We start from the raw sequence: 27,626 nt of genomic DNA on the forward strand, positions 1-27,626 counted from the left end.
AATAGCTTCTATGTTTTTAAAGGGTTGAAGAAAAAATTTTAAAAGACAAATATTTTATGACACTTGAAAGTTATATGAAATTCAAATTTGTGTCCATCACATGTTATTGAAACACAGACATGCTCATTTACTTCTGTATTGTCTGTGGATGTTTTCATGCTGTATTGGCAGAGTTGAGTCATTCAACAGACACCCAGTGGACTGCAAAGCCTAAAATGTTTATTTATAGTGAACATATGTCCCTGTGGGAAAATATGACCCTAACCAGTGACATTTTTAATGTGCTAACAGTTGTATGGGGTTTGCCTCAATTCATGAAGGGAATTCAGCAATGGAGCTTGCATTTTGGATTCATTGGTGCATGCAGAGATTTCATAGACATCGACCGTTGTGCTGGGAAGTGTAAACGATGGCCTCTATTTTGTTTAGAGAGTTTGTAGAGTAGAGCGATACCTGATCTTAAAACTATTAGTTGTAAATGGAGATAAGTAGAGAAGAAAGAGAAAAAAGAAGAGGTTTAAAAATCATTTTAACTGTCTTAAAAGGAAGAGGATCCCACAAATCTCACTGCTTATATTGCCTGCCTCCCTCCCTCCCATCTTTCATCACCCCAAACTGGAAGGAGATAGGACCAGGGGTAGAAACAGGGATATGGAACCAGCCTGCCTAGGTTCAAGTCTGACTCTAGAACTTTATTATTTGGTCATAGGCAAGTTTCCCGTGCCTTGGTTTCTATATCTGATGCTGATAACACCTGCTACACAGGACTGTGGGGTCCCACTACATAGGGCTGTGTTTGGCCAACTAGTGATTTACATCAACCCTGCTTCAATCAGGCCTCCTTTAGTTCATTTTATTGGTGGTGTTCACTAATTTCTTTGTTAGATCCTTTGTGATTATAGCATCAGAATTTCATTCTTTTGAGTCCTCTTGACTATTTTCCGTTTGAAAATGGAAATTTAAGGATTATGTGTATGTGTTCACTAAAATTTTAAAAGCCATTTCTCTGACATCTAGAGTACTTTTCTGAACATGCCCAGCATCCTTTCCTTCCTTGCCTTCTTTGTGGACTCTAAACATTTATCCTATAAATCAATCTACTGTATGTTTTCAGATAGGTTGTAAAGACCATTCAGCACTCTCTAAGTCTTCTTCTCCTGCGACTGTTTTAGAACTGTCCACCAAAGCCCTGTGAACGTGTGCAGAGATTCCTACACTAAGTGTCTTAACCCCAGAGACTTTTGCTGCTGTTTTTACTGTCCTTTAAAAATAGCAAATAAACAGTATCATAGATATTCTTTAAACCCTGTCATCATCACCTCCAGCAGGATAACTAGCTGGCACCTTTGTATAAATAAGTAGAGAATCAGAAGACAGTTATGGCTTATCTCAATAGAAAACCTTCTGTGATGTTTATACCTCTCCTCTTACCTCACTGCTTTATAATTGCTTTTTTTTTTTTTTATATAATTGCTTTTTAAATTATCAGTATAACCCACTAGACTATAAGTGCTGTGACTGACTTGCCCACCCTTGTAACCTCAGCACCTAGCATGGTGTCAGGTTTCCTATATATGTTTAGTAATATTTGTTAGATGAATGGATAGATGGATGGGCTGATAAGCTATGACGTGATTTTCTGAAGCCGCCTGAAAACTGCTAAGGCAAAGTTCTTGTTTATTTGCCTATTCACCCATGTTCCTAGGAAAAAGGTTTTTAAACCTGTCTGGTTATTTTCCTTCCCTACAGTCTGCTCTTTTCTGCTTTGCTAATAGTATTAATACATAGCACATTAGATGTCCAGCCTGGCCTCCCCTAATCTCAGAATCCAAAATAGTTCACTCCCCTCTGCCCCTCGCTACACATTTGTCAGAGACACATGACTTGCTTATAAGTATGGAATTATAATTGAAAGGAAAATTAACCTACTTTAATATGAGATCAAAGGTTCAGTTAATAAAAGAGAAGGCAATATCATCTCTCTTATATGTGGAATCTTTGCGGGGTGGGGAAAGCTCATAGATACTGAGAACAGGATTGATAGTTGCCAGAGGTGGGGAGTAGAGCATAGGAGAAATGCTCTATGAAGGAGGTCAAAGGGTAGAATGAAAAGATAATAAATAAGTGTGGTGTATTACTGAGCAACAAACACACACACACACACATAAATAAGAAGGCTCATGTTTGAAGGGGAAAACTGCTATATGTGTATGTTCCCTACACATATGTCCTTGGAATGGGCTGGCTTTATATCTGTTTTCTTAACAATTTATCTTAGTGGATTTAAGCCTTCAAGTTCTGAAGATAAGAGGCAGAGCCAGATGTTTTCTTTTCTTTTTCAATTATTCTGTGGCATCATTATCTTAAATTTAGAAAGACATTTGTAATAGTTTTATTATAGATGATTGTTTTTATACTTTGAAATCTTTTTTTTATTTTTAATGACACTACTGAAAAATTAGAGCGTATTATCAGTGAACGTTTCAGCCTATGAATTAAGCTTTTTAGTACATTAAGCTCTAATACAGTTTATCACTGAAGTTATTCTATTACAATCCATATCAAGGAGCACCGTGTCCATGTCTGAGTGTGATGTTTTAAAGGACACTATGCAGTTCTCTGAATATACAGAGTAAAATTACAGCTCTATGGTAGGTGTCTCAGTGTGACTTCTATAAACCAATCTACCTAAAAACCAGCAAGAGAGTTTCAGCAGCATATATCTAAAAATAAAAAAGAATACAACTGCTTTTACTGCATCTTCTAAACTGGTAGGAGACATGTTCTTGAAAGAAGTGAGTTTTGAGCTAAACTTAGAAGAGAAGAGGGTTTGGATGAATTCTGTGTCAAACTAGAATTCATCCAAGGAGTAGTGAAATCAAAGCTGTATTTTAGGAAAGTGGTCAAATTCTTATTTCCCAAAACACACTGGAAACTAATAACATAGCATGGATAAAAACATCTTCCTTAAAAAAATTTAATTAATTACGGGAATTCCCTGGTGTTCCAAAAAAGATACCAGCTGGAGAACAAACAAAAACATTTTCTTTGTCTTATACAAAGAAGAGGCAGTATGTAAAGGGGCTGATCCTTTGTCTGACACTCCTTAAATGTTAATTTATACATAAGCACATTTAAATACTTTTTGATAGTTACCCATACATTGAGGCTGTATGGAAAATCTCTGTGTGTATATAAATGAATTCGGGGATTTGTTTTTTTTTTTGGGGGGGGGTTGTTTTATTTGGCATCTCTTTACATTGTCCATTTTTTTGTGATTGGACTCTCCCATCACAACCTATATTTTATCTATATAGGTTGCTGCTCCTGCTCTATGGGAAATGGTGAATTATGCTGCCCATCCACGGAGCCAGTAGCAGACATAACCACCAGTGGGTCTGTGACTCCTTCATTTGAGAAAAGTAAGTGCCTCTAGGCTATGAGGATGAGCCTAAGGAACAAACGATTTTTTATTCTTATGCCTTAAAAGAACTCTACATAGAATTTCTGTTTGAGAATATTCTCATAAGATGGAAGAAAGTGCAAATAATACAATAATTGTGCACAGATAGGGTATTTATTATTTTTTTTATTTGCATGGAAATTCTCCAGTAAATTTAACCCGAGTAGTAATTCCAAGAAGTTTGCCCTAAGGATCATTATTTTCTCTTTGGCATCTCATTTTAGAAGCTGAGACTTTTCCCCACTCCATTCCCCCAGGGCCAAGACTAATTAGTTAGTGCTTAATTACATTTTGAATCCATATGCTTTAAAATATGCCCTTTCTTAAAAAATAATAAAAATCTTTAAAAGTAATAACCTTTTGACGTATAGACTAATAAGCAGACTGAATCACATTTATGGTCTGAATTTCAAATTATTTAAAACAACTGAATATATGTAAATTGCAATGTACCTTCAGTCAATTATGCCTATTTTTAAAAATCAAAGTAGAGAGAGAAAGCCCACAAAGTCCTCTTTATGATGGAGCATGTCAGCTGTTTTGCTGCCAAATGTTTTTATATTTTAAAAATGTTGCAAATATAATAAGAAATGATGCATGCTAATCACTTAGCACAGTGAGTAATGTACAAACGAAATGCTTATTAAACGTGGAAGCAGGGACTTCCCTGGTGACCTAGTGGTTAGAATTCTGGCCATTCCCTATGGTGGCCCAGGTTCAATCCCTGGTTGGGGAAGATCCCACAAGCTGTGCAGTGCGGCCAAAAATAAATAAATAAAAACTTAAAGATAAGCATAGTAGCAGCAGCAGTTGTTGTATTATTGTTCTGGCAGATATTGAGCCTTCACTTACATTCAGCAGGAAACCTCTCTTGGTATCCAGTTACAGGTGTTTCAAGTTACTTGTGTGCCCCTTTTCTAAAGCTAATATTTCTTTACATCAGAATTCCCAAGGCTTTACTCCTTACTTTTTCCTTCCTACACAATATACCTAATAGTAAGGTCCATTGACAAATTCAACATGTGATTTGACTCATCAACCCCAGGTGGAGGGTTTTTTCCCCCCAGAATCCTGTTACAATTTGCTTATATCATTTCTCCATTAATATGCTGATTCCTGAAAAAACCTTTTTAATATAGGAACTTCTTAGATTTTCTGATCATATTTTATGAAAACAAATATTGCAATATGTAAAAATGCAGATAAAAGATAGTAAAATGGGTTTTATGCATTTTTATCATATTTGTACATAATATTTTAAGACCAAGTTTATTATATACACGGCTAGAATTTTTCAACACCAAGATATACACAAATAACTGTTATAAAACAGGATCATACTATATAAACAGTTCGGCAGCCTACTTTCTTTTTGCTATTAACCTTTATTTTGTGTGAACTTTCATCCAGGCTATTACTATTATGTCATACTATGTTTAATGCTTGTATGTGTTCTTTTCTAAAAAGAGGCTTTAGGAAATACAGTTTTTGTAAGCTTGAAGGTAAGGGCTGTAAAATGGTGTTTTTTAAGCCCTGACTTTTTGTAATAGACTGTATGTTAGACTAGCATCTGTTTTGTAAAAATGTTTTCTCCTACTTTTGATGCCATTGATATAGGGGAGCTGAGGTAAGAGGATAAAGGTTTCTTGTGAAAGGCTTCTCACTTCTCTTTTTGGCCAAAGAAAAGTCATGCTTATGATTTGGACTTGCTTCCATATGCAAACAGAACAAAGTGTATAATATTTTTTATTTGGTTCCTTAAAGATCTTTTCTAAGCAAATTCTAAACTTTTTATGAAAGGCAAGTGGTAAATTTGCTTTGCTATTAGCCAATATAGGATATTCATACCAAGAGGTAGATTTATATAACAGGAGAAACTTGTTTTTAAATTAGCCTTAAAAATTTGTGTGCGCATGTGTGTGTGTTACACTGTCAAATAATGTAGAAGGGAACTATTGCATGTATTTGTATTTTTTGGATAAAAACACTCTACAAGTAGAACTCTCCTAAAACAACACGAAGGAGCCTTCTTTAGACTTCATCTAAAATAATATACTGATTCTGAGCTGAGAATGTGCATATGTAGTGGTTTGCTTAGGAAGTCATTATGAATTTAAAATGCATTCAAATAAAAAGCTCTGATTACAAATTGTTGTGCTTACTGTTTTATAGATGAACATTGTGTGAGTCGCTGTAACTCCCAGAGCTGCATATTAGCCCAGGAAGAGGAGCAGTATCTACACAGTGGAGGCCAGCAACTGACTCGACATGTGTTGCTGTGTTTACTTCTCATTATTGGCCTGTTTGCTGTAAATGTTTCTTTTGATTTTGTTTGGGAGCCATTTCTTTAAATGTTTGACAAAGGTTTTTTCCAGGCATCTGGGAGAAACTTGGTTGCTCCTTCCCAGGGGAGTTGCAGCACTAGCATCTCCTAATCGTGAGCTAATGTTTTGGGAGGAAGAAGAATGAGTAATTCACATTACTCTGTTGCTTACGTGCTTCAGTAACTCATTTTGCTTTGAATACTTACTCATCCTATGCTCTGAACCTAGAATTTGGAGTAAAACCAGTTCTGTCTGTGATGTATACAAGGCTACTTAGTCCTAAGTTATTCCTTGACTGACTTCAGTAGATAAATGTCTACATGGTCTCTCAGAAGACAGTCCTCAGACAAATAAACTTTTAAAAATAATTTTACATTATGAAAATAATACAAGGACTTCATACAATGGATACCATAGAGAAAAGAGGAAAAATATCCATCATACTATTACCTTCTCTTTTTTAATATAGTTTTCATGGTTCTAATAATACATACAGATTTATGTCCTGCTTTGTGACTTATATCAAACATTTTCATGTTGCTGCAAAAGTGTTCTAATTGTTACTTTAAATAGCTCCTCAATAAACTATAGAGGATATGCATTACAATTCACTCAATCATTTTCTTATGGATCGTTCCTAGATTTTTAGAATTCACTAATAAACATCTCAATGCAGTATATTTCCTTATCATAGATTCTCAAAAGTTGGAAAACCTGGATTAAATAGCATAAATATTTTTGTGTCTTTGGATGCATTCTATTAAGTTGTTTTCCAAAGGAATAGTATAGGTTTGTAAAGTACTCTCACCAACATTGACTATTACAAATTTTTTACTTGATAATTTTATAAGTGAAATATAGCACTTCATTTTAAAATGCATTTGATTATCAAAGCATTTTTAAAAGTTAGTTCTACAAAGTCTTCTTTTGTGAATTACTAGTTATTATATAATTCTTTGTGATGGTTCAAGTATAACTAGCCTAGTGATAGGCAATGGACCATGTAACCTATGAAGAAACTCTCTTACACTTTCCACACTGCAATGCTTGTTACATAGAATCGTATCAGCCAGCACCATTTTAGCTGCTGTTTAAGAACAAAAATCAAAAATTAAGAAATGGTGCCAAGAATTGCTGCTCGGTGATGTGATTGTTTTCACTGTGTAAAACTAATTTTAAAATCAGACCTGTCTTAGGCTAGTTGAAGTCCTGATGTATTATGTAAGCTTCTGTATTATGGCTCATGTCTTCTTTCTTCAAATCTGATCAGAATAGATGCTGTTTGAATGACACCTATCAAGAAGAGAGGTTTAAACCTCTTGTTTGAAAGACAAAGCCTCTGTATTCCCTTGGTGTTTTTCCCTTTAGTCCTTTTCTTCCTAATTATTAAGTAGATAAATTATTGTACTATGTTCTGGATAGAGAGAAATGATCAGCTTGCTTCATTTTAAAGTCCTATTTTCTCCTTCCTTTACAGAATCTTTCCAGTTGTTTATGGTGGCTATTCAACCAAGAGCCTGGGAGACTATATGTTGAATTACAGTTTTTCTGTGCTGTGTTTAACTTTGGCCAGGTATTTATTTACTGAGAACGTTGAGGAGTTTCTGTTTTCCTGGATGGTTTGATTAGGAGGTGGTAGTACGGATGTTGTTGTTTTCTTCTAAATCAAAAGGGTTTCGTTTGTTTGCCAGCTGCTGGTATGCGTGACAGCTGACAGCTGCTGCCTATCTCCTAGTAGAGATGAATTATTATATTGGTTAAAGTCATCAGAATGCACACTGAGTGTTTCAGTCAGAAATACCAAATAGTTTTTTGCTTTGGTTTTGAGATAAAGGATGGTAATTTAAGCAGGGACAAGATGTTCCAAGTTCTTTTTAAACTTCATTGTAGCCTTAAGAAGTTACTTTGGGAAAATGATTTAACTTCTTTGAGCCTTTAGTTTAGTCAGTTATTTAAATGCACAACATTTCATTTACATTTTGTTGTTTCTTGAACTATAGGTACTTATATTCTCCTTTAAAAAATCATGCGGCATATAAATAAAATTTGACCAAGGATAGTAGATACGATTCCCTCAGAGTGTACCATATGCCAAACATTTTAAGCATTTTACATTAATTATTTCATTTAAACATCACAATAATATCTGTGAAGTAGACTCTTACCCCCTAGTTTAAAAATTAGAAATTAAAATTCCATTGAAGATTTAAGAATAAATGAAGGTGTCCTTGGTGGTGTAGTGGTTGAGAATATGCCTGCCAGTGCAGGGGACACGGGTTTGATCCCTGGTCCGGGAAGATCCCACATACATCAGGGCAGCTAAGCCCACATGCCCTAGAGCTTGGGCTCTGTGAGAAGAAAAACCACTGCAATGAGAAGCCCTAGAACCACAGAGTAGAACTACAGCCCTAGAACTACAGAGTAGCCCCTGCTCACCACAGTTAGAGAAAGCCTCTGTGTAGCAAAGAACACCCAGAGCAGCCAAATATAAATAAATAAGTAAATATTTAAAAAAAGAATAAATGATATTTTGCATACTGGGAAAATATTTTTATGTGAAAACTAGACGTTTTTATTCCACTTCAATCCCTTGCTTTTTAATTAGAAAATATTAGTCCCCAGATTAAGTATCAGGTTGAAAAAATACAGTACTTGAAATCACTGGGTTTGCTTATTAAACCTGAAATAATTGGCCATATGACTTAGTTAACATGTATTAGTATATAACATGCATATTTAGACAGACGAGTGACCTATCCATTTATTATAGTCAGACATGAGCATGCCAAGGACTCCTTGATGTCCACCTCACTGTGGTACTATTTACAGTCTGAACTATAAAATACTAGGTTGAAAAATCATAGTCTTACTCAGTATCTTGCATTCAGAAAGCCCACTCCAAGCTGAGCCATTCCAGGACTGGGACTCACAGAGCTTCACAAACAGAAGCTACTGCCAGGAATGTTGCGTTTGAAATGCGGCCCCCACAACTTATGGTTGAAGTGCTTCAAAGAAGGGAGAGAGATACAAAACCTGCTCCCATTCCATTTTCCTCCTGGGGAGGTGTGGTAGTAGGATCATTCCTTTCTGGTAGTGTATAATGTGAAGTGCAGACAGACAGATTCTTCATGTCACTGCATTCTTCATCTCGCCCACGCCAACCTGCATGAGGATCCTTACCCTGCTGTGCCTGACAGATGGCAGTTCCCAGCCTCCCAACTTCCCAGGCAGTCCTGATCGTCCTGCTGTGTGGCTAATAGCTGGTGCTAGTTTGCCTCATTATGCCCAAATTCTTCAAACTCTTTCCCTAAGCAGTAGCCAATTTCATTTCACATAAATTTTGTTCAGTTACTTCATTTTAATCAGACACTATAGCACTTGTTAATTCTATTGTCTCTGAAGTTTTAACAGAAAAATAATAAAGAAGTACTTAAGCATAATGGGAGATATTTTCTTTTCTTTTCAGAAAGGGGCAGAAAGATCCACAGCCCTTAAATGTTTTCATTTTTCTCCAGTAAGCTAGCTTGCTAGTGTGGTTGCCCAGGACTCATATCACCCATCATAATTAGCAGGAAAGATGATTGGGAAGAGGCAGCCAAATACCATAAAACCATCCCTCAGTATCCGAGGGGGATTGGCACCAGGACACACCCTTAGGTACCAAAATCCATGGATGCTCAAGTCCCTCATATAAAATGGCATAGTATTCGCATACAACCTATGTACATCCTCCCATTTACTTTAAATCATCTCTAAGTTACTTATAACACCTAATACAATGTAGTGCTATGTAAATAGTTGTCAGTACACAGCAAATTCAACTTTTGCTCTCTGGAAATTTGTGGAACTTTTTTCCCCAAATATTTTTGACCCACAGTAGGTTGAACCCATAGATGCAGAACCTGTGGATATAGAGAGTCAACTGTACCTGCCATCAGGCACTGAACTTTATAGAGTCTGCCTGTGTGTTCTATTTAAAATGTTGCTCTAATCCACCAGAGGTTTACTTCCCCAAGCACTAAAGTTTTTCATTTCTGTCTTAAACTTTTATTGTAGAGCTCATAAAATAATAACCTTTTTTTCCTTCCATAGGGGTTTATTTCCTTTGGCATCTTTGGATTGGACAAACATTTAATCATCCTACCTTTCAAAAGAAGGTAATTTTAGTTTTGAAATAAAGCTATAACTGTAAAGGTAATGACAAAGCCATTTATTAAGATACTTAAATGTTTAATTAAGCCTTTAGAAACTTCTAGGAAACTACAGAATGGTTAACCTAAGCACCATAGAAAGGTTTTCTGTTGATTCACATATTTGTTATATATAACTGCAGGGAAAATGTCAGAAGAGCTGTCAATAATCCAACATTGTAATTTGCATTTTAATAGGAATTGATGAAAACTGACTTCTGTCTATGCCATTAACTATATAAAATAAAATGAAACTTGAAAATGTATTTGCAAATGGAAATAAGAGGCGGTATGCTCCCAAAGGTCTATATTTGGTTGTCTTTCTCCTTTGACAACAGGATTTTTCTATCACACTGACAATTTATAGAAAACTCAAGTTTTCTTCTTTTTAAATTTCATTTTTTAAAACTGGCTTGGTGAAGAGTTTCTTGAATTCAGGTCAGGAATTTCTTTGTGAAAAATAATGAAGTGGGAACACTTCACCTTCGTGGTAGGAGGAAGTGGGGATGGGGGAGAAATTTTGTACTTCCTTGTTTGTTTTCAAAGTCAAAATTAATAGAAACTAGAAGTGCTAGTGGAATTTATCTTATAGGCTATATAAAAGTGCCCAGTAAATGGTTCCTGTTCTTCTCCTTTTTTCCATCATCATTATTGAAATGTAGCTGCTAGGGTTGGTCACAATGCTTTGAAGAAAGAAGAAGGCGTAATAGGAAAGTCACTGCGCTTAGTCATTAGCTTCATGATGTGGATCATTTAAGAGAGTCAACAGATCTGCTGTCTGGGTTGGCAAAAGAGAATTGTTCTTTACTCTATATCCCATTATTTGTCTCTCTGGTAAATTAAAATTTAAATTAAATTAAATCGCTTGATCGCTGTATATTATTTTTGCATTTTAAAACTACAGAATGTAGAATAAGGAACTTCATTTTTTGGTAGATCCTGAAATAGTTCAAACATGTCTAGAGGGTTTATAAAATGTTCAAGTCTTCTGCCCAAGCCTGCTCTGAACAGGAAACTAAATGCAGGTTAAATATATTTCTGCTTCAGAGACTAAGATGTCTGGGTGTTGTAAATGACAGCTGTGGTGAATGATAGCTTTGGAACAGCCATATTGACGGAGTGATAAGCAAGAAGGAGCTCTCTCAGGGCTTTTCTTTCCTAAAAAATTTCATCCTAAAATTTTTGGTTTTCAGACTTGAATTCCTATGGAACAGTAAAGAAACAGCAGAAAATAAGGATTCTTCTGTTCCTGAGGAAATAAAAATGACCTGTCAACAATTTATCCATTATCACCGTGACCTCTGTATCCAAAACATTGTGAAGGAAAGAAGGTAAGTACAGGTTCTAGATAATTATATATTAGATGATTAATTTTGGTTTGTGATAGGCTAACACGCTTGTAACTAACTTTGTTGTTTTCAATAACACATATACACATAAAAGTTAAAATAGCTATAGGTCAGTTTATAGTTTAAGAAACAGCATTTATAAAAGCCATATAACTTTAATTTTTACATTTTTAAATGCCATTTATGATTTCCATATAAAATATGGAAACTTTAGAATGAACCAAAATATAGCAGAATATTAACATTCAGTTCATGCTGGCCATTAATATCTCTCACGAAACTTTGAATTTTGTATTTAGAAGTGATTTTATATTCCCTATCTCCTAAGGATATGCTAGTAATATGCTACTTCATATTACTAATGATATTATCAAGAAAGTAAAGTGAAATTTCTGTCTTTTAATTAATTCTGCTGCTTATTTTTTGACCTCAAGTCCTAATCTTTAGTCTTTGACGTCATATTTATTCTTCTAATCCTCAGGCATGGAGTATACAGCAGGAAAGAATAAGCAAATGTTCTAGTGCCAATATATTTGGTTGTCGAAAAACAGGAAAAGAACAGAACATGATATAAAGAAGCTAATACTTTTTTTTCTGTAACTGAAAAGTTGAAAATCTGTGAAAATTACCATTCAGGATAATTTATTTACATATATTATGCCACTATATTTCATTAGAACCAGAAGGTATCCTGATTCAGCTAGTAGAAAGGGGATTCACTGGGTGGAGACCAACACTAAAACTCAGTCCCTGGATCTGTCACTTTGTGGGAGATTACTAGCTGTGTGACATTGGGCAAGTTCAGTTCTCCAAACCTTAATTCTCTTCCTCTTTAAAATATCTAGCTCTTGGGGGTTGTTTGCATTAGATAACAAAATCTATGTAATGGGCCTAGCCTAGTTTCTGGGAATGGTAAGCTATGAAGAAAAATGAGTTTCCCACCCCTAAAGGGCCAAACACAATGATTTCAAAGTACAATCTATGGATAGTTTCAACAATTTAAAATTGCTTTTTCAAATTAAGAGAGGGAACTCTGTGTTAGCTCCACCAGGCCCACTCTGACTGCTGACTGTTAGGAAGCATAGCTCTTGCCATTTGCAGGGCTGCCAGGCTGCCTCCGTCCCAGATGGTGAACGGGCACAGGCTGGCTCCAGTCCTCTGTTACTCTGCACAACTTCCTAGACTGCAGTTGTACTGCCTGATCAGTCCTCAGAAGCAAATATGAAGCAGCTGGTGTCCGGATTAGAAGGTGTAGGGCTATATATTTAAAATCAACAAGCAGGAAGAAGGCTCAGACTTGGGATGTAATATTCAGGCTTTTGTTCAAAGTGATGTTTGTCATTGCAAAGCATAAATTAAGATATCCTATTACTAAGTAAAATACTGATGTTACAATAATATTTATGTACTTGAGAAATTGTTTCATGTGTATTAACTTTTTAATTTTTATATGAAATGCTAATTTATATTCATGATTAAATGTTTTAAAAGTTTTTGTCACCTGTTTCTCATTTCATCTTGATTTTTCAGCCACTGTTTTCCTATTGTCAAGCACTTTAGGTTTTACAGCTTGACTAATGCTTGTGGACAGATTCATGTATTTGCATTAGGAAGACAAAATTTAAATAATTAAGAAGTAGGTTTATAATTTAAAAATTAAAAATAATCTGAGAAATCTTATGGAAATTCCTCCAAAAATTAAAAATAGAACTGCCATATGATCCAGCAATTCCACTTCTGTGTATTTACCCCCCAAAAATTAAAAACACTAATTAGAAAAGGAATGTGCACTCCTTTGTCCACTGCTGTATTATTTACAATAGCCAAGATATTAAAAAAAAACAACAAACAAACCTGTGTCCCTCAGTAGAATTGATAAAGAAGATATTGTGTGTGTGTGTGAATATATATAGTGTATACATATATATACACAATAGAATATAACCCAGCCACAAAAGAAGAATGAAATCTTGCCATTGTGACAACATGGAGGGCATTATGCAAAGTGAAATAAGTCAGATAGAGAAAGATAAATACTGTTTGATTTCACTTATATGTGGAAACTAAAAAAACAAAACAAATGAGCAAGCATTACAAAACAACAGAGTCATAGATACAGACAACAAACAAGTGGTTGCCAGAGGGGAGAAGGGTGAAGGGAAGAAAGTAGGTGAGGGAGATTAAGACGTACAAACTCCCAGTTGCAAAATAAATGAATCACAGGGATGAAATGTACAGTGTGGGGAATAGAGTCAACAACTATGAAAAAAAATCTTATATTTATAGCAAGACAGATCTCACTTATCCTTTCCCTGCTTCATAAGGCAACAAATTCCTATCATATCAATAAGATTATTTTGCTCAGGACATGAAGGCTATTTGTGGGCACTGTGATAAGCAGAAAATAATAAGGTTTGATTTGAGTAACTTAGTAAAAATTGTCACTTTTTGCTGCTGCTGCTGCTGCTAAGTCACTTCAGTCGTGTCTGACTCTGTGTGACCCCATAGACGGCAGCCCACCAGGCTCCCCCGTCCCTGGGATTCTCCAGGCAAGAACACTGGAGTGGGTTGCCATTTCCTTCTCCAATGCATGAAAGTGAAAAGTGAAAGTGAAGTCGCTCAGTCGTGTCTGACTCTTAGCGACCCTATGGACTGTAGCCTTCCAGGCTCCTCCATCCATGGGAGAACTTTCAAAAATATTATTTAATGTTCCTGAAACAATTATGTATTTTAACTAAGAGTATAACTTATAAAATATGTAATAGGTATCTACAGAACTCATCTGATCATAAAAGACCATCTACTATAAAAAGAGTATTTCTCTGTTGATGCAGTTACATTATCTAAGTCATTAAGTGTTTCTGTTTTCACAAGCATGGCATATTTTGTTTTCCTCTGGTAGATCTTTCTAGGGTTAGGCGATTTAACAAACCCTTTATATTCAGAATAGTTTCATCCCTGTCACCTCTTAACTATCATGCTGTCTTTCCCTGTCTCCTGTTTTTCCTGGCTTGTCTTCCATCATGCAGTTCTGATACCAGATTTACAGAACACATGGGTGAATCATTCCTTTGACATACAGGTGTGGTGCAAAGACTTCTGCCGGGACCTTCTGTGGCTGTGACTTGGTGAACTGGCTCATTGAAGTTGGCCTCGCCTCTGACCGTGGGGAAGCTGTGATATACGGAGATAGACTGGTGCAAGGGGGAGTCATCCAGCATATCACCAATGAATATGAATTTCGGGATGAGTACTTGTTTTATAGATTTCTTCAGAAGAGTCCTAAACAGAGTCCTCCCACTATTAATGCGGACATTCCCCAGCAGGAAAGATACAAAGAAATTGAGCATTCATCCCCATCCCCTAAGACCTAAGTTATGAAGGAGACAAGCCCACATGGAGTCATACTTTAGCCTCAGATCTGTTACTTATTAGCTGTGGGACCTTTGGCAAATCACCACGTTTCTGAGCCTCAGTTGCCTCTCTGTAAAAATTGACATGTTCCCACTCCATGCTAATATTCTGTGATTTTACGTGTATGTGTAACACACAGAAAACTGACTTAGAAAAAAGAGAACCAAATCAAAATTTAAAGTTCTGATAATGAATATAGTAATTACTATAATTATGTCAACATTTTAAAACATTGCTTCTTCAACTGTGTGCTATAATTTCAAAATCAACATCCAATTTACTATTCTTTTAAATTGCCAAATTTGGCAGGTGTGCTGCTGGGGGGATATGGTCCTTAAATTATGACCATTTTGCACTTATTGATAGCATTTCCTAAAAGAAGTTTAATGATTGTAATGAGAGGCCTTCTTATTCTATTTTTCCCCTTTCCTCGGCAAATAGTACTCATTAAAAACTAGAAGCACTTTTTTTTAAGGTTCATCTTCTCTTGCTTTGCTATCCAAAATAGTAATCTGTGCCATTAGGAGGGGAATAAAAACCTCCATAAATATTATTATCTCTAAAATCCATCAACAGAAGTGTAGTCTAATCTTTAACTTTTGTACTAAAAATAATAATTTGAGCAGATGCATTTAAATTTGCCAACAAAATTATTACCATGTGAAATATCATTTCTGGTGTTTGCACAAAGCATCTCAGAGCAGAAGGATAACCCTATACCTTTTCCCTGCAGTTAAAAAGAAGAGAAACTATGTAATTCAAGTCGAGATTTTTAAATTCTTTACCTAACATCCTACTGTTACATATACAATTTAGTTTTAAATATCCATGTATAAAAATTTATACATTTGAAAATTATTAAATGTTGCCCTCAGATAAGCTTTACCTTCGGTCAATTAAAGAGACATCTATTCGCATGACCTTTGAACCTCTACTTAACTGCTAGGTGTCAGTACTGGTTTAACTTATTGAAAACTGTTTCAAATATTTATTTGTCTCATACTTTTTAGTGTCATATGTAAAAGCCATTTAGAAAATAATTTATAGGGTTAAATCACTGCCTTTTTAATGCAACAAAATGTAACAAAAAAAAAAAAAAAAAAAACCCTGCATGGAAGCCTAGGGTATTTAACGAGTAAATTACACATTAATGTGTAGTATTAATCTATACCAATTTTAAGTTTAATAAGGGAATGGGGTTTTCAGCAGAACTGTCTTGCTATGTAACTTTTTTTTTTAATGACCACATAATAACTCTCAGAATGCTCAGGAGTAAGCATAAAGCCTCACTGCTGTACCAGGAGACTTAGAGTGATAGCAATAAAGATACTAATTCATATGCATGCAAGCAACACAAACTCAAGTGGGGAATTTGTTTTGCTTGTGAACAAGTCATATTACACATGTTATTTGCATGAAGGGAATTGGAAGCATCTTTTTCCATGGAAGCACTAAAAGAAAACCCTGACTCAGAAAGATCTGCAGTTTCAGATAATGGAAGTTTTTAAGAGATGTTTTTAGAATTAAGGATATGCTAGTTTTATTAAATAAAAATATTTGTAACTTTTACTTGCTCACTGACAGCAAGTTTCTCAATAAAATACCTATTTTAACTTGCTTTGCCAGTGTCTTTTCTTTGAGTAATCCAAATAATGCAGAAGCCATCAGAGAGGTCTCTTCTAGAGATTCTCAATGTTTCCTTAAGCGGATCTCTTGAGGCTGACTATCCTTCATGACCCAATGGGACCTGTGCACAGGACCTTGCCCAAGGATGCACTCAATAAGCACCTTTTATTCATGAGTCAGTATGACATTAAAGTCCTCACATATTTATTTTTTTCATAATTTTTAATATGTAGGGTCACAGCTGGAAAACTTATCCAATACAATTTTGATTAAAAGCTGCCACTTTTATACTAATCTTCAGCATGATCCGTTGTTCTTTTCTGTTATCAATGTGTAATTCCATGCCTAACTTGTGTTTAAATTTCAGTATTTTTTAGAATAAGGTTAAATGCACTTGTCATTTTAAGAATAATAATTAATGATCAGTAAACTACTAAAAACACAAAAATAATGTAAAAGTGTTATGTCACATTTGCTATGCAGCAGAATACAGCTTAGTTTTGCCCCATCATACCTCATATCATGTATAATATTAAATTACTTTAGATCACTAAACTAGATGGTCAGGTGATTGAGTTATGGTTGGAAACAAGATCAGAAATATCACCGTTTTTCAGGAAAAGACAGGATAATAAATTTCTCCAATTATTATGATAAAAGCCTAAAAGAGAAAACATTCACTCTGCAAAACCTGTTTTAGAGCAAAATTACAAATAGGAACTAGATTTCCAAAATTCTAGGTGGCATAATTATTTCTATGGTAAATATTTTCATTAAAAATTAATATATAAATTGATGTTTTCATCAAAGATCGAACTCTCTTTCTCTAAAATACTCATTTATTAGATTATTCCCTTGGTTTATTATGTAATGGTAAATAATAAACCACATAAGGATTGACCAAAAAAGCACTTAATTTGAGCTACTATATTTTTTACTCTTAAGAAACCCGTGAAATTTAAGAAAACCTTAAATTTTCTAAAATATACCACAAGGCATTAATTACCCACTCAAGGACCAAAGCCCAAATACCATTTCAGATTTATAAAGTCTCCCAAAATGTTTTATAAATTAATTGGCTATTTTATAAACATTAATGTAATAATTCTTGTCTTTATTTGGGGAGTTATTATTCCCGTTTTGATTATGAAAAAAGGGAACAGATTGACCTCAACCTTAATAAAAGGCTATCTTATCTTCCAAATTATACAGCTGGATTGTCTAGCTAACATTCTCAACTTTACAAGCAGAAAAGAGGACTGTGTAAATTTTTTCCATCAGTCCTCAAATGTTAATTTAACGGATGTTTATTGAGCATCTACCTTGTGCCAGACATAATGTTGAACACTAAGTACACAACAGTGGGGGAAAATTGTGAGAGAGAGAGGTGTTAAACATTTAATTACACTTGTGATCAGGCTCTCATGTGGCTCTGAAAGTGTGTATCAAGAGACCCAACCTTGTGTGGGGAAACTTCCCTAAGGAAGTCATGCTTCAGCAGAACTCTCTATTAAAGAGCACATGAAATGAATGATGCAGGCAGAGGGTGTAGTCATGATGAGGGGACTGGGCACATTCAAGGAACTGAAAGAGCAGAATAGAAACTTAAAAAAAAAACCCATGACAAACGCATAAATAAGATAGACGGGAGCAGAATCTTGTTGATAGTTGGTAAGGACTGGGACTTGTCTCAGTGACTGTTTTAAAAGAGTTTTAGATTCAGTAAGAAAATTAACAACTTGATTTCTAAAAATGAGCAGAAGATCTGAACAGGTATCTCACCAAAGAAGATACAGAGATGGCAAATAAGCATATTAAAAGGTGCTTTGCATCATATGTCATTAGGGAAATACAAATTAAAACAATGAGATACTACTATGCAGATGGTGACTGCAGCCATGAAATTAAAAGACACTTACTCCTTGGAAGGAAAGTTATGACCAACCTAGATAGCATATTCAAAAGCAAAGACATTACTTTGCCAACAAAGGTCCGTCTAGTCAAGGCTATGGTTTTTCCTGTGGTCATGTATGGATGTTAGAGTTGGACTGTGAAGAAGGCTGAGCGCCAAAGAATTGATGCTTTTGAACTGTGGTGTTGGAGAAGACTCTTGAGAGTCCCTTGGACTGCAAAGAGATCCAACCAGTCCATTCTGAAGGAGATCAGCCCTGGGATTTCTTTGGAAGGAATAATGCTAAAGCTGAAACTCTAGTACTTTGGCCACCTCATGCGAAGAGTTGACTCATTGGAAAAGACCCTGATCTGGGAGGGATTGGGGGCAGGAAGAGAAGGGGACGACAGAGGATGAGATGGCTGGATGGCATCACCGACTCGATGGACGTGAGTTTGAGCGAACTCCGGGAGTTGGTGATGGGCGTGCTGTGATTCATGGGGTCGAAAAGAGTCAGACACGACTGAGCAACTGAAGTGAACTGACATACCTATTAGTATGGCCCAAATCCAGAACACTGACAACATCAAATGTTGGCAAGGATGTGGAACAATAGGAACTCTTATTCATTGCCGGTAGGAAAGCAAAGTGATAGTAGTCACTTTAGAAGACAGTTTGGCAGTTTCTTATAAAATTAAACATACTCTTAGCATGATATCCAACACTCATGTTCCTGAGTACATACTCAAATGAGTTGAAAACATGTCTACACAAAAACCTGCACACAGATGTTTACAGCAGCTCTATTTATAATTGCCAAAACATAGAAGCAACCAAGATGCCCTTCAGTAGTGGATGTCAGCAACCAGGATAACCAGACAATGGAATATTATTCCTCACTAAAAAGAAATGAGCTATCAAGCCATGAAAAGACATAGAGGAAACTTATATTACCAAGATATAGGGACAATCTGCAAAGGCTATATACTGTAGAATTTCACTTATATAATACTCTGGAAAAGCCAAAACTGTAAAGACAATGAAAAACGAGTGGCTGTCAGGGGTTAGGGGAAGGGACGGATGAATAGGTGGAACGCACAGGACAGAGCGATGAAACTGTTCTGTATGATACTGTAATTGTAGATACATGTCACTATACATGTGTCCAAACCCATAGGATGTACAATGAGTGAACCCTAATGTAAACTCTGGATTTGGGGTGATAATGATGTGTCAATGTAGGTTCATCAAGCATAACAAACGTAGCACTCTGGTGTGACATGTTGATGGTAGAGGGAGGGTAGAGGAACAGGGGTACATGACAACTCTGTACCTTCTGCTTACTTTTGCTTTAAACCTAAAACTGCTCTAAAAATAATCTATTTTTTTTTAATTCAGAGGGAAATTCATGACCAGATTTAAAATTTTAATAGGTCATTTTGGCTGCAGTGACCCACGTGGCTGAAGATAAAGAGCACAAATGGGTGTAGAAGAACTTAACTGCAGTGGTCCAGGTAAGAGCCTGGTGCTAGTTTGGTCTAGCATGGTATCAAAGGAGAAAGTGAAAACATGCAGGCCCTAGAGAGAGAAATAAGACTCACATTTCTGTGCCGCAATAAACCACTGCACTGCTTACCCTTCATTTCCTCACATATTAAAAAAGAGAGAGGGGGCACATGAGGTTGGCTAACGTGCTTCATGACTTAAGAACCTATCCCTGAATTATATGTAAGACAAACCAGAATTAACTGAGTACTTGATAAAGTTTTCTTTTGTAATGGAAGTCCTACGTTAGACAAAAGCTCTCAGATGATTTTTAAGAGAAAATTTTAAAAAATTTCTGAGCACTCTTTAGCAATAATAGTAACACAGTATTTTACTAACAATCCTAATTGCAATGATGTGTGTGCATGCTAAGTTGCTTCATTCATATCCGACTCTTTGCAACCCTATGGACTGTAGACCCCCAGGCTCATCTGTTCATGGAATACTCAAGGCAAGAATACTGGAGTGGGTAGCCATTCACTCCCTTCTCCAGGGGATCCTCCCAACCCAGGGATTGAACCCAGGTCTCCCACACTGCAGGCAGATTCTTTACATCTGAGCTAGTGATCAATAAATATGACAGTATAATCAAATACCTAAAATAGAAATTTCTAGAAACCAATACCATGTCATTTTGAGTTGGATTTTTCTTTTGTTTATATTTGCAACTTTGAGTCTTTCTTGGTAATCTCTGTGTAACTTTAACAAAGTTTTATAATTTGGGGACAGATACTATTACTCATATATAATGCTCATAACACATTATACATTATAGCATTTTAATGTTTATAATATGTTAATATTTCTATTTCATCACCACTATCCCACTCTTTGGAAGGAAAGTTATGACCAACCTAGACAGCATATTCAAAAGCAGAGACATTACTTTGTCAACAAAGGTCCGTCTAGTCAAGGCTACGGTTTTTCCAGTGGTCATGTATGGATGTGAGAGTTGGACTAGAAGGAGGGCTGAATGTAGAAGAATTGATGCTTTTGAACTGTGGTGTTAGAGAAGACTCTTGAGAGTCCCTTGGACTGCAAGGAGATCCAACCAGTCCATCCTAAGGGAAATTGGTCCTGGGTGTTCATTGGAAGAACTGATGTTAAAGCTGAAACTCCACTATTTTGGCCACCTGATGCAAAGAGCTGACTCATTTGCAAAGACCCTGATGTTGGGAAAGATTGAAGGCAGGAGGAGAAGGCGACGGCAGAGGATGAGATTGTTAGATGGCATCACTGACTCAATGGACATGAGTTTGGGTAAACTCCGGGAGTTGGTGATAGACAGGGAGGCCTGGTGTGCTGTGGTTCATGGGGTTGCAAAGAGTCAGACACGACTGAGCAACTGAATTGAACTGAACTGATCCCATTCCTGTTCCTGTTTTCCTTGAATGAACAGAAGTAAAAGATGCGAGATTTGAGACACCAAAACAGTATCTCCTAGGGTCTTGGCTTATTTCATGTCCTGATCTCCCAGAAAAGCTCTAAGTAAGGAGCATGGGTGAGAGAATGCTAGATAATTAGAGCTAAAAAGCTCACTGGTCAGCTAAGTCTTGACAAAGAGCATGTTTGAGTTTAATAAAAAATTTGCATAATTAAAACACTAATAAAACAATGTGTAAATCTAGAAAATTTTGCTAGAGCTGGCTAATACTTGCCTAAAGCACAAAAAATTTATTAGTTGAGACAATATTTTCCACTAAAAAGAAAAATTTGCTTTCTTACTGTAACTAATAAATGCATACATTATTTTAATGTTTCATGCTTTATGCAGAATTGGACATTTCATTATTGTGATTTTTTTAAGATATCATGGCTAACAAAATGTATACATCAGTACCTGAAGCAACACCTGACTATCCATGATCTATATGTCCAATTCCAATCTTATTTCCTTTCTCAGTATTTCATCAAAGCTATATATAGTTTTAATAGCCATGCTATCACTTGAATGCTATTAAAGAAGAGTCAGATCTGCTCAAACTAAGTTTATATTATTTACCAAAGTAATGGATTCTAACTTTGAGGATGATTGCTGACCATTTATGTGATCACTAAGAACTAACATTTGACTTATAAATTCTAATTTCATCTTCTGTACACTGATGAAAAAGATTAACAATTTTATCCACTTGAAGATGCTTGTTTTGAAGGATTGATTCCATCTCTTTGAACAGTTCTTTCTCCAGTTTTCTCATGTTGTCCAACATTGTTTTGGCTTTTTCCTGAACAATTGAAAAATAAAAATTAGTAAATACACAGACACATATGTGCATGTGAATGCACACACACACACACGAGTCTAACCAAATTCCAAATCACCTCTACAGACAAGGTTTGTTCATTCTGGTTTCAATTTCTGGTTCAGTTCCCCTTCTATTCTTTAGACAAAGAAGGAATGAAATTCTTTGGGAAAAATCATTGTTCTAGTTTGAGTTAATCTATTAACCACAAACTATTAGTTATTCTTAGTAGAAAAGACAATAACAAATATGTAGTATTAGTCCATAAGCAAGAAACATAAAAGACAAATAACAGGTCAATTGAAATTTTTATATTAATTGTGAATAGGGAAGACTGATGAAAACTGGCTGAGCTATTTTTGTGAATTTGGATCTTCTATTTTTAAGACCAGCATTATCAGATTAAACAGGGGAATAGAATAGTAACATTCAAGGGAAAGAACAACTAAAAGAAAAGAGATTTTCTCTATGATTCCTTGTTTCAACAGGGGGTTAAAAAAGTCATGATTCTTATTGAAAGGAGCAATTTCAAGTTATTAATGAATTACCATCAGTTAGAGGGTAGGTACTGGTAGAGAATTATAAAAAGTGAGTATAATTTTGAAAATTTGAACCATTATAGAGCAGAACTCCATCATGATTCTTAACTTTGAGCTGTACTTCAATATGAAATTGTATGCAATTTTTTCCCCTCAAGAAACTCTGCATTCCATATCTGAACAAAAAATGTATTTTGTTTATAAATGGTATTAGAATAATTTGGTCACCTCTTTGAAAAAGTTAGAGCCCTACTTCATAACACCTGCAAAAATAAATTCCATATAAAGAACTATTTTTTCCAAATATACACATACATACTAGAAGAAAATGCAGAGGTTATATTTATTTTGAGGTGAGGCAGGCCTTCTGAAGCATGAAATCAAAATGCCTTACAGTAACAAATATACTTTACTAAATTTTAAACTTTTGTCTGACAAAAAAGTTAAATAAAATGAGATTAAAAATTTGCTACCTAACAAAGTTATTCACATATTTTTTGCCTCTTTGGGGCAAAGGGCTAAACAATCAAGAATCACTTGAAAAACGGGCTAAGGAATATAACAGGCAAATCATTTAAGAAGAAATACCAAGGCCAATAAACATATGAGATTTTCAACTTCATTAGTAATCAAGAAATGGTAACAAACTACCAGTAGAACTGACTCTCCCTAAAACACAAAAGTAGTTATTTACACAGCCAGGACTAAAACCAAACTCTTTGACAATTCTTCCCTCAAATTCTACTGTATTTCCATTACTTTGTTGTCAATCAATATTTAATACCAGCTGGTTTTAGAAAAGGCAGAGGAATCAGAGGTCAAATTACCAACATCCACTGGATCATCAAAAAAGCAAGAGAGTTCCAGAAAAACATCTATTTCTGCTTTATTGACTATGCCAAAGCCTTTGACTGTGTGGATCATAATAAACTGTGGGAAATTCTGAAAGAGATGGGAATACCAGACCACCTGACCTGCCTCTTGAGAAACCTATAAGCAGGTCCGAAAGCAACAGTTAGAACTGGACATGGAACAACAGACTGGTTCCAAATAGGAAAAGGAATACTTCAAGGCTGTATATTGTCACCCTGCTTATTTAACTTATATGCAAAGTACATCATGAGAAATGCTGGGCTGGAAGAAGCACAAGCTGGAATCAAGATTGCAGGGAGAAATATCAATAACCTCAGACATGCAGATGACACCACCCTTATGGCAGAAAGTGAAGAGGAACTAAAAAGTCTCTTGATGAAAGTGAAAGAGAGTGAAAACGTTGGCTTAAAGCTCAACATTCATAAAACTAAGATCATGGCATCTAGTCCCATCAATTCATGGGAAATAGATGGGGAAACAGTGGAAACAGTGTCAGACTTTATTTTTTGGGCTCCAAAATCACTGCAGATGGTGATTTCAGCCATGAAATTAAAAGACGCTTACTCCTTGGAAGGAAAGTTATGACCAACCTAGATAGCATATTCAAAAATAGAGATATTAATTTGCCAACAAAGGTCTGTCTAGTCAAGGCTATGGTTTTTCCTGTGGTCATGTATGGATGTGAGAGTTGGACTGTGAAGAAAGCCGAGTGCTGAAGAATTGATGCTTTTGAACTGTGGTGCTGGAGAAGACTCTTGCGAGTCCCTTGGACTGCAAGGAGATCCAACCAGTCCATTCTAAAGGAGATCAGTCCTGGGTGTTCACTGGAAGGACTTATGCTGAGGCTGAAACTCCAGGACTTTGGCCACCTCATGCGAAGAGTTGACTCATTGGAAAAGACCCTGATGCTGGGAGGGATTGGGGGCAGGAGGAGAAGGGAACGACAGATGATGAGTTGCATCACTGACTCGATGCACATGAGTTTGAGTGAACTCCGGGAGTTGGTGATGGACAGACAAGGAGGCCTGGCGTGCTGCAATTCATGGGGTTGCAAAGAGTCGGACACGACTGAGCGACTGAACTGAACTGAACTGAACTGAAGTAAACTCTAAAATAGTAACTTCTTTTAAATTTTATTTCAATGTTACTTGCAGAAATGTCAAAAAGCAATTTTATTTAGTTTCATGGGCATTTAGTAGTAATTCTACAAAACTCACTCCCAAAACAGAAAAAGAAAAAAACCTCACTCCCACAAGCAGTATTTAAGGGGAAAAGGGCGCTGACAACTCTTGAGAACTATCTTGAGAAATTAGAGCACTGCACAGGCTGCTCAGGGAGGAGTGAAGGATAATCCCTCCAGAACAGACGTTCATGAAACATATCACTGAGAAACTTAAGCAAAGGCAAGAAGAACCAGAGGGTTCATCATTTTTCACAGCGCTGTGCTCAGTCAGGATGAGCCAAGCCCATGGAGGGAATGACACTTCTGACCCAGGGAACTGGGCCTGAGTCAGTGCACTTAATAGGCTCCTGGAACAAAACACTTGCCTCTCACTCCATACCACTTGGCTACAAAGAAAGTGTTTACACTGTAGGTCAGAGGTCAAACAAATTGGTCTCAGAAAAAGCAGAAGTAGTGTCAAGTGTGCGTGCATGCTAAGTCGCTTCAATCATGTACGACTCTTTGTAACCCTATGGATGGTAGCCTGCTAGGCTTCTCTGTCCAAGAGATTCTCCAGGCAAGAATACTGGAGTGGGTTGCCATGTCCTCCTCCAGGGTAGTGTCAAGAACATATAACAAATAGAGGATCTAGACAAAGCTCTCTGCTTTAAGCATAAGTTGGGGGGAGGGGAGAGCAGACAGAAAAGCATGACCACTATATAAACATACTACAGAAAAAGGGAAAAAAAAAATAATTACCTAGGAGGAAAATGCATTTAATGCATTTAATGTAGAAAGAATGTAAATATATATATACCTTGACAAAGTAAAAGTAATTATAGACAATAAAAATCAGAAGCTAGTAGAAGCAAGTGAGAAAAGATATAAGATGACCAATTTTTTCCTTCATTGCAAGGAATCAGTTGATAGTTTTATGAGAAGCCTTTAGGTAACCCTTCCATTTCCTTCTAATCTATTTTTTTAATCTCTGGAGCAGAGAAGGAAGAGGGCAGGAAGGCTGAAGACATATGGATATTATAGAATTGTCTCCCCATCTATCTATCTCCCCCTCAAAATATCTACTTATTTTTGGAGATGAGATTTTGTGTGATATATTTAATCTTTTATAATACTTATGTTTAAAAGTGTTATATAAGCATTTATCATTTTGTAAAAAACTCAACTCATTATAATTATTTTAAGTCTATGGAGTGTCAAGTCACTTTCAGGTAAAATTAATCTGAGGGTACATGATCAAGAACATTATTTGAGAGACCAAGTTAACTCCCCTCCCATAGTCTTATAATTTTTGGTGTGAGATACACTAAGCAAGCTACTTAAACTCTCCAAGTTTCAGATTTATTATGAATCAGTGAACAAAAATGGACAGAAATGAGTGAACTTAATTCACATGACCATTATATCTACTGCTGGGGCAAGAATCCCATAGAAGAAATGGAGTAGCCCTCATAATCAACAAGAGTCTGAAATGCAGTACTTAGCTGCAACCTTGAAAAAAGCAGAAAGATCTCTGTTCGTTTCCAAGGCAAACTATTCAACATAATTCAAGTCTATGTCCCAGCCACTGATGCTGAAGAAGCTGAAGTTGATCAGTTCTATAAAGACCTAGAAGACCTCCTAGAACTAACACCAAAAAAAGATGTCCTATTCATCATACGGGATTGGAATTCAAACGTGGGAAGTCAAGAGATACCTGGAGTAACAGACAAGTTTGGCCTTGGTGTACAAAACAAAGGCAAAGCCTAACAGAATTCTGCCAAGAGTATACACTGGTCATAGCAAATACCCTTTTTCAACAACCTAAGATAACAACTTTACACATGGACATCACCAAATGTCAATACCAAAATCAGACTGACTACATTCTTTGTAGCCGAAGATGGAGAAGCTGTATACAGTCAGCAAAAACAAGACCTGGAGCTGATTGTGGCTGAGATCTTCAGCTTCTCTTGGCAAAATTCAGGCTTAAACTAAAGAAAGTGGGGAAAACCACTAGGCCAGCCATGTATGACTTAAATCCCCTATGAATATACAGTGGAGATGAAAAATAGATTCAAGGGATTAAATCTAGTAAATAAAGTGCCTGAAGAACTATGGACAGAGTCCATAATATTGTACAGGAAACAGTAAACAAAACCATCCCGAAGAAAAAGAAAAGCAAGAAGGCAAAATGGTTGTCTGAGGAGGTTTTACAAATAGCCGAGTTAAGAAGAGAAGTGAAAGGAAAGGGAGAAAGGGAAAGATACAGCCAACTGAATGCAGAATACCAGAGAAGAGCAAGGAGAGACAAGAAGGCCTTCTTGAATGAACAGTGCACAGAAACAGAGGAAAACAACAGAAGGGGAAAGACTAGCTATCTCTTCAAGAAAACTGGAATATCAAAGGAACATTTCATCCAAAGATGGGCACAATAAAGGACAGAAACAGTAAAGACCTAATAGAAGCAGAAGAGACCAAGAAGAGATGGAAGGAATACACAGAGGAACTGTACAAAAAAAGATCTTAATGACCCGGATAACCACGATGGTGTGGTCACTCACCCAGAGCCAGACATTCTGGAGTGTGAAGTTAAGTGGGCCTTAGGAAGCACTGCTGTCAATAAAGCTAGTGGAGGTGATGGAATTCCAGCAGAGCTATTTAAAATCCTAAAAAATAATGCTATCAAAATGCTACACTTAATCAGTCAGTCAGTTCAGTTGCTCTGTTATGTCCAACTCTTTGTGACCCCATGGACTGCAGCACGCCAGGCCTCGCTGTCCAAAACCAACTCCCAGAGTTTACTCAAACTCATGTTCATTGACTTGGTGATGCCATCCAACCGTCTCATCCTCTGTCGTCCCCTTCTCCTCCTGCCTTCTTCAGCATCAGGGTCTTTGCAAATGAGTCAGCTCTTCACATCGGGTGGCCAAAGTATTGGAGTCTCAGCTTCAGCATCAGTCTTTCCAATGAATATTCAGGATTGATTTCCTTTAGGATGGACTGGTTG

General features: G+C 36.2%; 2 protein-coding genes across 6 annotated transcripts in view; one reads left to right on the forward strand and one right to left on the reverse strand.

Annotated features, from left to right (window-relative positions):
• Positions 1–16,358, forward strand: part of GPR155 (G protein-coupled receptor 155) — a 40,267-nt gene extending 23,909 nt beyond the window's left edge. For 3 of the 4 annotated variants that reach the window (XM_061434951.1, XM_061434957.1, XM_061434973.1), the window contains 6 exons: positions 3,318–3,422; positions 5,636–5,772; positions 7,265–7,360; positions 9,880–9,944; positions 11,171–11,308; positions 14,409–16,358. In XM_061434951.1, the coding sequence (XP_061290935.1) occupies positions 3,318–3,422; positions 5,636–5,772; positions 7,265–7,360; positions 9,880–9,944; positions 11,171–11,308; positions 14,409–14,700 (833 nt within the window). In that variant the 3' untranslated portion in view covers positions 14,701–16,358. Of the gene's footprint in view, positions 1–3,317; positions 3,423–5,635; positions 5,773–7,264; positions 7,361–9,879; positions 9,945–11,170; positions 11,309–11,807; positions 12,827–14,408 lie in introns of those variants that run through there. The other variant, XM_061434967.1, reaches the window with a different exon arrangement.
• A 190-nt stretch (positions 16,359–16,548) lies between these two features.
• The window catches only part of SCRN3 (secernin 3), an 85,271-nt gene continuing 74,193 nt past the window's right edge, over positions 16,549–27,626 (reverse strand). For both annotated transcript variants that reach the window (XM_061435007.1, XM_061434998.1), the window contains exon 8: positions 16,549–22,027. In XM_061435007.1, coding sequence (XP_061290991.1) covers positions 21,857–22,027 — 171 coding nt within the window. In that variant the 3' untranslated portion in view covers positions 16,549–21,856. The remainder of the gene's footprint in view (positions 22,028–27,626) is intronic.

The sequence above is a fragment of the Bos javanicus genome, chromosome 2 (assembly GCF_032452875.1).
Source record: "Bos javanicus breed banteng chromosome 2, ARS-OSU_banteng_1.0, whole genome shotgun sequence".
Lineage (NCBI taxonomy): Eukaryota > Metazoa > Chordata > Mammalia > Artiodactyla > Bovidae > Bos > Bos javanicus.